The sequence below is a fragment of the Symphalangus syndactylus genome, chromosome 12 (assembly GCF_028878055.3).
Source record: "Symphalangus syndactylus isolate Jambi chromosome 12, NHGRI_mSymSyn1-v2.1_pri, whole genome shotgun sequence".
NCBI classification, from domain to species: domain Eukaryota; kingdom Metazoa; phylum Chordata; class Mammalia; order Primates; family Hylobatidae; genus Symphalangus; species Symphalangus syndactylus.
Genome location: NC_072441.2, coordinates 93,577,296 through 93,589,985, shown reverse-complemented (window position 1 = coordinate 93,589,985; position 12,690 = coordinate 93,577,296). Strand labels below are relative to the sequence as shown.

Genomic DNA, 12,690 nt, shown 5'->3' with positions numbered 1-12,690 from the left:
GAGTGGGCAGGAGAGCGAGGAACCTCTGTCTTCATCTGAAAGTTTTAGAGGCAAGATTTGACTTCCTGAATGGCTAGCCCTGAGGAATCAATGGAACAGAGGGCGGAAACTTTAGGGAAATGAATTTTGATCCATTACAAACTAAATGGTTGGACCACATGAGCTTTAAAATAATTTCCAACTCTAAACGTATAATCTTTTGGGTCACCTCTGAAGCCTATTCACCTCATTCCCATGAATTCTCAGAGTACTTCCTTTTGGTAAAAGGGAGAAGATGGCTGATTCTTCATAAATGGCTTCTGGGCAGTGGCTCTGTGGCATCTTCTTTCATTTAAAAGGTAAAATAAAAGCATTTGAGTTTAAACCACAAGGAAAAACATGAGGCATGGTTAGGAGGATCTTTCATAGAGGGGTCAGAATGATCCACCTGTGCTCGTCCCACCCATCCATGTCACTGAGTTGGCTAAGGACAAACTCAAACAATCCTGGGGTAGGAGTGGGATTCAGGACTCCTACTTCATTGAAAAAGAGCAAATAAATCACAAAAGAGAAAGCTCTGAATAAATAAGTTTAATCTTTATTGGTTTAGACACATCACTTAAATATATCAGCCAAAACTACACCTAGGCAACCACTGCTCAGCACCCCATACAGATCTGTTGGTTCTACTGCCTATCCCACTGGCCAAAGCCAGTCTGATTTCACAGACTTTAGACTGTGAGGGCCTGACCAACCACATAATGTAGACTCTTCATTCCAGAGAGGTATTGACATCTAAAGCGGTGAACTGATGGCCCAGACCAATTCAGTGGCAAAGCTGGGAATGGTACTGAGGTCCTTTGATTCCTGACCCTTCACTGCAGTGCCTCTTGACTGTAGTGAGAGTTCTACTCATTCCTCAACCAAGTAAAAGGCATTTGTTCATCAATCGTATGTGTCTAGGTCTGCACTAAAAGTGATATGACTTATGATGTGATTTTGAGGCACTGTCCCCATCCTGAAGTGCCCAATGGCTGGGGAGACATTCTCACCAAAAACCTGTGTGATCTACACTAATCAAGCTGCCTTGTGGGTGGATGTAAGAATTGTTTGAAAGATTTGGGTTTCAGGTCAAATGACAATCTATCTACTTTCAGGATATTCACTAAAAGGAACAGTCTTACCACTAGTTAAAATGTATTTCATATATTTCATATAAGACCTTTGGTGAAATCAAAACTCTGCCGGGTATTTAAATAAAAATATTCCTTATGGTTGTATCTGCCCTATTCCATTTTTTTTCTTGCTTGACTTCTATTTCACATATTATCCTAATAATACTTGTGGTTTGTATTTTTTTTACACCCTGCTCTACCTGGGGTGACAGAAAGGACAGAGGTCAGGTGTTAGGAGACATGCCACTAGCCATCTGGGCAACATCAGGGAAATCTCCCAGCCGTGCTAAGCTCCAAAGATTCATCTGAAACAAAAGACAAAACTGTTCTGCCTACCTCACAGGTTTGCTGTAAAGATCAAGCAAAATCATGTATGTGAAAATGCCTGGAAAGTGTAAAGTAGCATTCAAATATAACGTATTAGCCTCTTTGCCATTTCCACCCCCCCCCCCCCGCCCCCGCCCCGTTCCTCTGGAGTCATATTCAGTGTTTGGCTTGTGCCTGCTGGCAGAAAGCACTTAGAATGGCTTTCTTAGTGCTTAGTGGGGTCGCTGCTCCTAAGCACATTAGAGCAAGTTGCTGCCAGCACTTTTTCTTTAAGAGTAAAGAAGTGGCTCTGTCTTTGGAGGAGGTAATAGAAAAACCCTGGCTATGTGGCATCTCCTCTGCTTAAGTTCACCATGTCAAACGGCCTGCCGATTTCATCTCAGTTCAGTTCAGTTTAGGAACTGAAGGTGCCCCAGAGAATCACACTGAATTGAACTGAACCTTCCCATGGTATTCAGATGATGGGACTCGGATTCCATGAGTTCCCTTCCATTTCCCCCAACTGTAAGATTGGGACAACGATTGTCTCCACTTCATGGGGGTTGTTGTAAAGATTAAATGAGGTGACTATGTAACAAAGCTGGCACAAAATAAATGATAAACGCTAGCCAGCATTGTAATTTATTTATTGAGCATCCACTTGGGGCCACACAACATGCTTACCTCCTGGGCTATACAGACAGATAAGGCCTTATTCCTGCTCTGGAGGGGGCTAAAGGTCTGTTATTGTAAATTAAAGTTAGGAGGTGCAGAAAATTCACATTTCTCCCCAGATACTTTGCTCCCCTAACAATGTCCCTTTACCTGATTTCCTGTTGAGTGTCATTGCAAGTTCATCATCTGGGGGGCAGATCCCACCTAGTGTCTCCCAAGAGCATGATTCTTAGGCCGTGAGTCCCATGGCCTCTGTACGCCCCATCAGTGAATATGGTTCGAGCTTAAAGGAAGTTGAGAACTGGCGAGAGCCCTCGGGTGATGAGGGGTTTGAGGAGCTAGGAGCTGCCGGGCCCACATCCACTGGCGCTAAACAGCTTCTCAGCGCTTCCCGGGGCCCGGGTAAGGATGGCGGCCCTTTTATAGCAGCAGTTGGAGAGCGGCGGGGGAATCCTCGTGGCCGCACCGCGGTCCAGGAGGCGCCGACATCTCCACAAAGGTCCAGTCGGGGTGACGGGCATTGAGGGGCGACCCGGCCAGAGCGCCCCGAGGTAACAGTTACACGTGGAGGGAAGGAAACTTAGCGTGTCCAAGAGCTGCCAGAGGCGGAGGGGCGCAGAGGGCAGCGGCCGTGTGGTGGCCGCGCAGCCAGGCTGGGAAAGGGAGCACCACGGCCCCGCCACGGGACGCGCTGCCAGCCCCCCGCCCAGCGCACCCCACCCCCTCTCCGCCGCCGCGCACGCAGCGCAGCGGCCCCTGTCAGAAGCTGCAGGATCCGCCCCGGCGAAGCAGGGCCGACTCGCACCCAGGACCCTGGGCCTCTGCCTTCCCTCCCAGCCTCGGAGAAGCAACCGGCCCTCTCCTCCCGCTGAGGAGCGACGCGGGCTGGTAGGACGTCCCGGGAAGGCCGGCAGCTCGCGACCACGTCCCGGCCCAGCCCGGGCGCGCCGAGGAGCAGAGCCAGGGGCCGGAGTTCTCTCCGGCTCCCTCCCCGGCGCTCCGAAGCCGAGGGCGGCTCCTCCGGCTGCAGTCTCGGGGGCGACGCCTTCCCGGGCAGAAGCTTCCAGCAGCGCTCCGCAACTTCTCTCGGCTCCAGTCACTGGGAGAGAGCTCGCCTACCAGGTAAGTAAGGCTGCCGGTGCCTAGGCTCTGGCTCGGACGGGCGTGTTTCTGAAAGTTGACTTGAAATGCATCCAAGAGTGAGCCGGGCCAGCCGGGGCTCCTCCCCGAGGCGACTCTTTTGCTTCTGCAGACATTCCTGGCACTGGCCGACTGGCGGGAGGACCTCCCCGCGCGCCCCGCACACCGGCTCCCGCGCGCCCCTCAGCAGAGCGCAGCGCCAGGAGTCCAGAAGCGGGCGGGACGCTCTCCGGGTCCCTTACTGTGCCCCTTCTCGACCTGGGGCAAGTGAGGGCCGCAGCGGGGCTGCTGGGACGCGGGATTGCAAACCCCATCGTCCCGCGTGCCTGGACCCGGTCGCGCGAGGGAGGGTACCCACTCTTTATATCCCCATCATACCCCAGTAGCTGGGTTCCTGCAGAGACGTCCCGAGGGCCCACCTTCGTATAGGTTGGGGCGGAGTCGGATGATGGAAAACCTGGGGCAAGGGACGTAGGTGGGGGTGGGGGGCAGGAGAAGGAGAAACGCAGTTGGGGGGCGGAGGCCTAAGTACATAACGTGTTGACTTCAAGTGAAATCAGATCAGTCAGAGCAGTTCGCTGTGACTGATCTCTCCTCCCACCCTACATTCTCTTGGCTGGACTCTATCCTCCTGGCTGATTCTGGTCGCCCTGGACACTCCCTCAGTTCTTTCCCAGGAGTGCGGTGGCTGCTGGCGCCGAGTCCCAGCGGACACCGACGTCAGACGCATCGTTTCTTCTCCTCCACAGGTCCTCCCGACCCGGCCCGAACATGCTGGACGGCCTAAAGATGGAGGAGAACTTCCAAAGCGCGATCGACACCTCGGCCTCCTTCTCCTCACTGCTGGGTAAGTGTTCAGGCGGTGCGTCCTGGGCGCACTCTCTTTCCGCCTGGCGCTGAGCCCTGGAGCCCCGCTCTCTGGGACCTGGTCCGCGATAGGGGAGCTAGCGCCCCTCTTCATGCACTAAATTGAGCCCCATCACTATCTGTCCGTCAGTCCTTGTGGGTCGTCCCTACCCAAATAAATCCAACAAGCCGCCCCAGGCCTCAAGCACCGGGCACCGAATTCCCCAAAGCCGCGAGGGGCGGGCGAGCTTGTTCGCAGGCGTCTGAGTGGCAAGTGATTAAAAATACCCAGGGCTGGATTTTTAATCTCGGAGCTGATCGACGTCTCATAAATGCCGCCCTCTTCTCGAGGCCTAGAGGCAATAGCATCTGAGACCCGAGGCCTGGAGCGCCCAAGTTCGAGGCGGCTTTTCTCCCCCACCAACTCCAGCCCCAATTTCAGCCATGAGCACGGCCGAGAGAGACTTTTCTGGGCCAGTAAGCAACGCAGCGCGGGGATTAGATCGCGCGGCTGGGCCCTAGGCTCCGCGTTAATTAACTGGAGCTGGATGTCGGGTCCTGTGGGTCCCCCCTCACAACTCCTTTGCAGCGACAGAGGAGGAGCAGCGAGTCAAGGACCCCGGAAGAGTGTCCACACACGGGTCTTGCAGAGCTGAAGCCAGAGATTCTGGTTACGGCTCCCGCACACACTCTGCCCTTGGAGCTTTTCAAGTTTGGGAAGCCCGTATTTTTATTTTATTTTATTTTATTTTATTATTTTATTTTATTTTTAGCAGGAGGGAGTTTTCGTTCTGTCCTTTAAACCTCTTGCCTCTTTCACTCGGAACCGCTAGAGCGGCATGAATGTGGAGGATGAGACAGTTCTGCTGGAGAAACCAAATCCAGTGAGGAATCTCCCCACCCCCAACACCCTAGATGAAACGAAATCACGTGCACTGAGCGCCCCTCTTTGAACCCCCCTTTTGGGAACTTTTGGACTTGCCCAGCCTCGGAAGAGAGCGGAGGCCAGAGCAGGCAGTACCCGGGCGGGCAGCGGGTGCGGATTTATATATACAGCGGGCGTCGCTTTTTGCTCTGTGTCCTCTGCCCGGCCCACGTTCGCTCTCAACGTGGCCCGGGACGCCGAGACCCTACCGAAAGAAAACAGAAGTGTAAAATTAAGATCTATCTCGCTGCTTCTCCTAACCTTCCTCATCCGCTCCCCAAAGCTACCCGCCCAGCTCCGGAGCCGGTGGCCGGGCCTCTCGGAAGGGGAGAATGAGAAGAGTGCAGCCGGGAAATGGGGAGCGCAAGAGTGTTGGTACTGGGGGGGACAAGCTCAAGAGTGTTGTTGCTGGGGGACAAGGCCTTCTTTAAATAGCTGTGAAAAGTGCCAATATAGGTGGCCAAGCGTCGCCACCTGAACCACCTCTCCGCCCCCAACAAACTAAAGGAACAAAACACAAAGTCCAAGGGGTAGCAAAGAGTGGATTTCCTGCCTCCGCCGAGTCGCTTTGAGGCCCGTTTCGCCCTTAAGCACTGCTGCCGAACGCGCCTGGCATCGGGAATCCCGGCCGGGAGACTCAGCGGCTTGCTTCTTCCACTAATTTTTTCCCTCCCTCTGTTTTGACGCTTCTTAGTTATGAAAAACCCATGTGCAATTTGCATGCCAGTCAAGACGCAGCATTTTGGGGCTCATCGGTTTGAATAATATTAGGTTTGCTTCGGAGTGAGACCGTATTTTTTTGTATCCCCAGGACTTTTTTGGAAGAAAAGAGAAAATTTTGTTTCCCCCCAAAAAATAGAACAGAACTCTGCGTTTTAACAACAAAAAAATCCAAATTGTTCTTATGCATCTCAGTTTTTAAAACAGTCAGTAGAGACAGGCATAGTGATTTAATAATTAATTACGAGGTAATAAACCTGAGAGCACAAATTTGTATGTAATTCAATCTTACAGGATGTGCACACGTTTGCGAGCATACCTGGGTATGTTTGTTAATTAAAGGCCAATTATTGATTTCTGTACCCTCCCCCGCTTGGAATTAAACCTTCTCACATAGTCTCCGTTTATTAGAAACGCCACTTGGTTTGATTTTTTCCAAGTTTCAGCTTGGTTGATTAGCAGGGGTTCCCTGGGGTGGGGGGCGCTGGGGGAATCCGTGGATGTGAAGGGATCAGGAGCGGGTCCCGGCCAGGTTTGGCATGGTCTACCTGCCCGGGCTGCTCACCCGCCAACGTCTGTTGTGGCTACAGGCAGAGCGGTGAGCCCCAAGTCTGTCTGCGAGGGCTGTCAGCGGGTCATCTTGGACAGGTTTCTGCTGCGGCTCAACGACAGCTTCTGGCATGAGCAGTGCGTGCAGTGCGCCTCCTGCAAAGAGCCCCTGGAGACCACCTGCTTCTACCGGGACAAGAAGCTCTACTGCAAGTATGACTACGAGAAGTAAGTGGCCGCGCCCCCGCAGCGCTCCCCACGCACTGGCATCAGTGTGCCTCGAGGACTTTGTCCTCCTTTACCCTAGTCCTTTTCTGGAAGGCCCAAGAGACACGCCCAGCGAGCAGAACTTCCCTTCAGCCCAGTCGTGTACATTGCCCCTCACGGGAAGGTGGTAGGGCAGAGATCCGAGCGGGTGCGTGCAGCAATGGCCCAAGTCCCGCAGAAGTGCGCGCGATGGCTCTCCTCCACGGTCTGCTCGCATGCTTTCTAGTCCTCTCAGGCCCCTTTCTCTGACTTGGCCATTCCCAGAGGCCACTCTTTGTTAGCCTTGGAATCCCTCAAGCTTGGTCTCCCTCTTTTACCGGGGTGCCCTGCGGGTTGCCAGCGACCCCCTGTCTCCTTGCTGGTTCTCACCCCATGTTACCCAGGTGTCCGCGCCAGCTTCGCGCCTATGCCGTGCGGTGAGACTGTATTGACCCCGCAGCTTCTGTCCCCTGTGCCCTGTGCGCGCTTCCCGCTCGGGTTTGTTCACTGGAGTCCGGACAGTTTGGGCTCGGAAATGGCGCTGCTGCCATTCGGAGCTAAGCGCACAGCCCGTTCGCCCTTTCGCTGCCGCCTTCCTGGTTTTCTCCAGAACCCTCGGATGCAGGGGCTTTCAGGACAGTAGTTGGGGCCTGAACTGAAGCCCTCTCCTTCAACCTGTGCCTCCACCCTAGTTCAGGTGTGGGTATGTTCTTCTGCCACGGAGCAGGTTCAGTTCCCTTCTGTCCACATGAACGTTCTGGTATGTTTAGAGGATAACTGGGAGGCAGGAATTTAAGAAAGTGGATATTTCGAAACTGGATTTTTATAACACCAAAGTCTGGAGGAAGCCAGAAAGTGGGAGGTAGAAGAACTTCCTTATTCTCTCCGGGCGTGCCGGGTGGAGCTTAGTAGGTGTAAGGAGAGGGAACGGTTTTTCCTTGCGAAATGTTTAATTAATAAGGGTATTGGCTTTGCAGGGCTTTGGAGATGATTGAAGAAAAGTGGCTGATCCAGAGGTCTCCGTTTTTGTGCATTAGAACTGGTGTAGGTTGACTGGACGCGCGCGTGCACGCGCAGAACTCTGCATTTGTCACTGGTGAATGAAAGGGACAGCATTACATGAAGATAATCAAAGGAGGGTTAGCGTGCGTGAAAAGCAGTTCTATCATGTTATTAAAAACACAGTGAGAGGGGCTGAACGGGAGAAGTCTCTGTATAACAAAAAGCACTGAGAATAAATAGAAATTTATTTATTATTGTTGTCTGGGGCTATGCAAGTTTAAAAACTTGACAAAGTGATTAGACCCTGTGACCACACAAAAAAATTGTTTCTGCCACTCCGCTTTTTTGCCCTAAAATGCTTGAATTTTAACCCCACGTGGAGAGAGTACTAGGCATTTTTTTTTTTTTTTGTCGTTTTGAAAAGATAGTAGCTTGGCTTTTTTCAGAACTAAAAGAAATGTGTGCTCGATTCTGGATGAGCTGGACAATACAGAAATATATAAAGAAAACTCCCTATGACAACCTATGAAGTGATCATTATGGATAACATTTTTGAAAGAAGATATGCCTGTGTATTATTGGTTGTCTGTTTATTGACAGGTTGTCTGAGTGAAAAGTGTAATTTTTAGGTAGTTAAATAGATTTAGCCCACACAACTTCAAGTATCACCTTTGAATAAAGCTTCTGGCTGATTGCTCGCTTTTTTCTCTCTCGCTTTTCATCGAAAGGTTTTGGTATTGTGTAGACCCAATCTTTAACTTTCTGCTTATAGAGTACTGAAATGTCCACATCCTTCAGGCACAACACTAGCAAATTCACAAGTATTGGGGCTTAGGAAAGGATTTGGGTTGTGAATTTCTATTCTGTTTGTTAAAAAAAAAATCACGAATCAAAGAAGGCTTAAGGGTCAACACAGCTGTCTGGTCAGTCAAATCTTCTTTAAGGAAGTCAGGCTGTGTCAAGAGGAGAAGAAACAGTTGTTGTAAAGTACTTAACACAACAATGTCCCTTCCATTTCAGCCCTCCAGGTTTGGCGCGGTTTGGGCTTATTAACCCAGGAGGGTCAGTTCTCTCCTCACAAAGCTATTTCTGCAAAGGGAAAATTGCAGGGATCAGCTTGCCAGCTGTTAGCCAGAACCAAGAAGATTTTACAGAGGGATGTGAGCTACATTGTTCAGAGAGGTGCTGACTTTTCAGTGAAGGATTTTAATTTTATTTTTAAATATTTTTTGGAACCATAGATTTCCAAAATTGAGGTTTTTGTCCTCGTTAGCTCATGGCATCATAGCAGTACTGGCCTGTGCTTAGCCCATCAGTTGCTTGTTAGATTAATTTATTCCTTTTTAAAATTCCTTTTTTCATTTCTCTATCCTCCATCTCAATTATATTCTTTTTCCAATAAAATGGGGTTTTAATATATTTGATAATCTTAATGGTCTTAGTCTGCATGTTGGTATCTGTGGGAGAAAAAGGAGAGAGATTTTTGTTTGTTTTGTAAAAAAAATAGGCTCAGGACAAACTTCTGTATTCAGTAAGCTTTTATGGAGCTTCTACATGCAAGACGCTAGGCTAGATGAGGAGAGGACAATGAGAAAAAGTCTCAGAGCCTGCCTTCAGGAGGCTTATAGCTCGACACTTTTTCCATCTGTGTTGTCCTTGCCATCAATTATTTCTCAAGGGCTTCTTCCATTTAGAGTGTAGGACTAGATATTGCCCAGAAGCTATCTGGAATGGCCAGATATTTATCCTCCAGAGGGAATACAACTCAATTTTAGACAATAGTCCTGAAGCAATTACAAAGAACATTTTCCTCTTTAAAAAATATATTTGTAAAAATAGCTTTGCTTTTTTTTTTCTTTTTGGTGGATCTTTGAAAAATTTGAGGCCCAAACAAAGTAAATGGGAAGAAAATTAGGTGAAAGTTAAGCGGTAGGACAATGTTGACTGTAAATTAGGGAGCACTTAATAAAAAATGAATATGCAGGCAGCGCCTTGGTTTCCAAAATTCATGAAATTCAAATGCTATTTCTACACATTTAAATGAAAGAATATATAGTGAATGCACAGTTTTCAGTGTCAGTCATAGGCATAATATTAACAAAGCAAGTTTATCACATTTATCTTAGCCATCTGTATGTGCATTTCTTGCGGTTGGGCAGTTTTGCATTTGAATTATTAGCTGTCTATTTATGGTGTTAGGCAACCAGTTAAAAAGTTAAAATTTCATTCTCTCAACTAGTTATTACACCTTCACAATGTCAAACACCAAGTTTTTCTAATTAAAAAAATAGAATTGACAGTGACGTCTTGTACACACAACTATTCATCGGAAGACTTCAGGACATTTTATTAAGTATTTTTCTCATATACTGCGATGCCGTTAGGAATAATTTATCTTCTGATTACCAAAAAAATAAGCATTTAAGGTGAGAGTGTAGAACACTGATTTACTAATGTATAGAAATTAAGAACTGAAGGCTATCTGTTATGACATGTCAACATGGAAAAATTGCTAGCTTGGTGGGATGACAACATTTACACAATTGATGAATCTGTACCATGTCATATGAAACATGAGGATACCCATAGGTGTAGATTTTTTAAAAGTGGATTCAACTGTCTTCAATGTTCCTGAAAGTTAGCAGACAACCAAAATATTTTCCAGCCTAGGGGACTTCTATTTATATAACTGTTGTTCCCTATTTAACTGAGTCCTCTATGATCTAGTTAGTTTGGAGTTTTCCCTGAATTTGTTCCAAACAAATACTGCGGTTGGACTTCAGTCTGAGACAGAAGAGACTGCTGAATAACGGGAATGTGGTAATACAATAGATAATTAAGCCCTCTGGAAGGGATCCCACAGTTAAATCAAGTTTTTATTGTTTCTTTCATGTGCCTGGTTCTGTGGGTCAGGCGGAGCCCTCTGCCCTCACATATGAAGTTTATCATGATCCCTTGGATTGCTCTGGACATCCTAGGAGCAGTGTGGGATAGTATTGCTGTCATCAGGGCTGTTCTCATAACATCATAACTCCCCGCATGTCAGCAAATCACAGGCCTTGGGAAACCTTTCCTCAGAGAGCCAGTGGATGTTTTCTTCCCTTTCTTTTGGAGAAGACCAATTTTCCGAAGAAAGGAACTGAAAAAGGGGAAAGTGGCTGTCACATTTTGAGCTTTCTCTGCATCTTTCTTTGAACCCGCTGATTGGCAGCCCTGTGGTGAAAATGACTTAGGTAATGATATCTATTAGCATCAGTAATGAACTAATTCTGCATTTTATCAAGGTAGTGGAGGAAGTGTGTGTGTGTGAGGAGGAGTTAGTTTGGTTTTACTACTGTGACATTACTTGGAGATCAAAACTGGGCATGCAGTTACTCATGAAAGGAGCCTGCAGATGAAATGACAGAGGCAATTGTTACATTTTTGCTTTACTTTATCTTTTGTTGTCCCCACTCCTGGCACAATAAAATTTCAGGAATATAAAAATCAAACACAACTAGGCAATAAACTGATGTCTGTGTTAAATTGCAGGGGGCTTAGCTCGGCATAAGCACCGTCCATGGGCCGTGGCTGTGTTTGTGCAGGCACTTAATCTCTCTGTCTTTTTCTCTCTTTTTAATTTTGGAGGGTGAGTGGAAACATTCCTTGCTCAGAGGTGTTTTCTCTTTTTATATGTATTGGTCCCTGGGTAAGACTTTCTTGGAATCTAAGACTTAAAATTTTGAAATAAAATTAGATAGCAGGAGTAGATATTAATAGTATTCTGGGAATTAAAATACTAGCTATGAACATTCCTTTTTACAGTAAGCTTATGGGATTCTTTTGATCCTTACATAAATGGAACACATTTTTAAAAGTTATTTATTCAGTCTGGTTTTACATATTACACCTACCTGGCTAGGAAACAGCTTTTGATATTCAGATTTTAGTGCCAATAACTTTCCTGGTCATTCATTGTTCTCTTGCTTTTTGTTTTCACTTTTCTTATTTATAACATTTGTATTAATCAAAAGACCATTACTAATTTCAGGGAAGCCTCTTGATTATTGCTTTTTAATTCTGGGAAGGTTTTTGGAGAGAGTCAGCAGGAGCTGTTTCTCTAATGACAACAATTCCAACTATTTCATTATCAGCTAATTTTTCTTTTATAGTCAAAGAAATTATTTGGGTCATAGTGTTTAGAAGGGAGAAAGTAGACAAAGGTTTAAAATACTCACGATATGATCAGAAATTTACTAAAGCATCTTAGAATAAATGCATTTTACAAAATGTCATTGTTGAATTTTATGAAGTTCAAAATAACCAATACTGAATGTTATGATCTTGGTTATTAAGTATAGTTATACAACACTGGAAAATGAATTATGAAGAAAAAAGTGCAATCACATCCACAGAGAAAGATTTAAAAATAATTTCTGCTCTAACTCTGAAACCTTAGCTTTACTTCAGTGTTTTTCAATTTTCTTTCTTTTTTATAAAGATTTTTCTGACATGGATTTGTAAATGCTCTTTCACATCTTCAGAGAGAAGTTCCCATATAAGCCACTTGGAGGGTGAGATACAGGGATGGGGTGAGGTGTGTCTCTCCCACCCTCTGCATAGAAGCAGAAAGGCTCCTATGTGGGAGGGCTCAGCCCTATTTCCAGCATGCCTGAGGCTTCCTCTTAGGAATACTCTATATGTTTTTCTTCAAGAAGTCTCTTAGGAACATTAGGACAGTCACTGCCAGTGGCCTTTTCAGATTTGTTTTGGGGAAGTTGGTAATTTTGAGAGCAAAGTGTAGAAAAGGTTCTGGAGCAAATATCAGAGAGGACAGAGAAAAGATGCCTTTTTTCCCCTTTGTGCCCCGTTAGAAGGGCCTGTTTTCTGAAAGAGAGGGAGACTTTGTCTTGGTACCCCATAGGATTAACATTTGCTCCCTAGTCTCCTTTGACTAGCATGATATGAGGTGTTTTAGTCATTTTATCACAACTAAAATTAGTTACGTTATCATTGACAAATGTCGACTGCAGCTTTGTGTCTCCTTGTCATATATTAAATAAAATCTGGCCAACCGTCTTGCTAAAATGAAGTGAACACCCCCCAAATGTCAAATTGTTATTTTAGTAAGGCACAATTATCTGTCTG

General features: G+C 46.8%; 1 protein-coding gene across 2 annotated transcripts in view; it reads left to right on the top strand.

Annotated features, from left to right (window-relative positions):
* The first annotated feature begins 2,896 nt into the window (after positions 1 to 2,896).
* LMX1A (LIM homeobox transcription factor 1 alpha) overlaps positions 2,897 to 12,690 on the top strand; it is a 154,122-nt gene continuing 144,328 nt past the window's right edge. The window contains exons 1-3 of one of the 2 annotated variants that reach the window (XM_063628176.1): positions 2,897 to 3,257; positions 4,025 to 4,122; positions 6,357 to 6,543. In XM_063628176.1, coding sequence (XP_063484246.1) covers positions 4,047 to 4,122; positions 6,357 to 6,543 — 263 coding nt within the window. In that variant the 5' untranslated portion in view covers positions 2,897 to 3,257; positions 4,025 to 4,046. Of the gene's footprint in view, positions 3,258 to 3,389; positions 3,543 to 4,024; positions 4,123 to 6,356; positions 6,544 to 12,690 lie in introns of those variants that run through there. The other variant, XM_063628177.1, reaches the window with a different exon arrangement.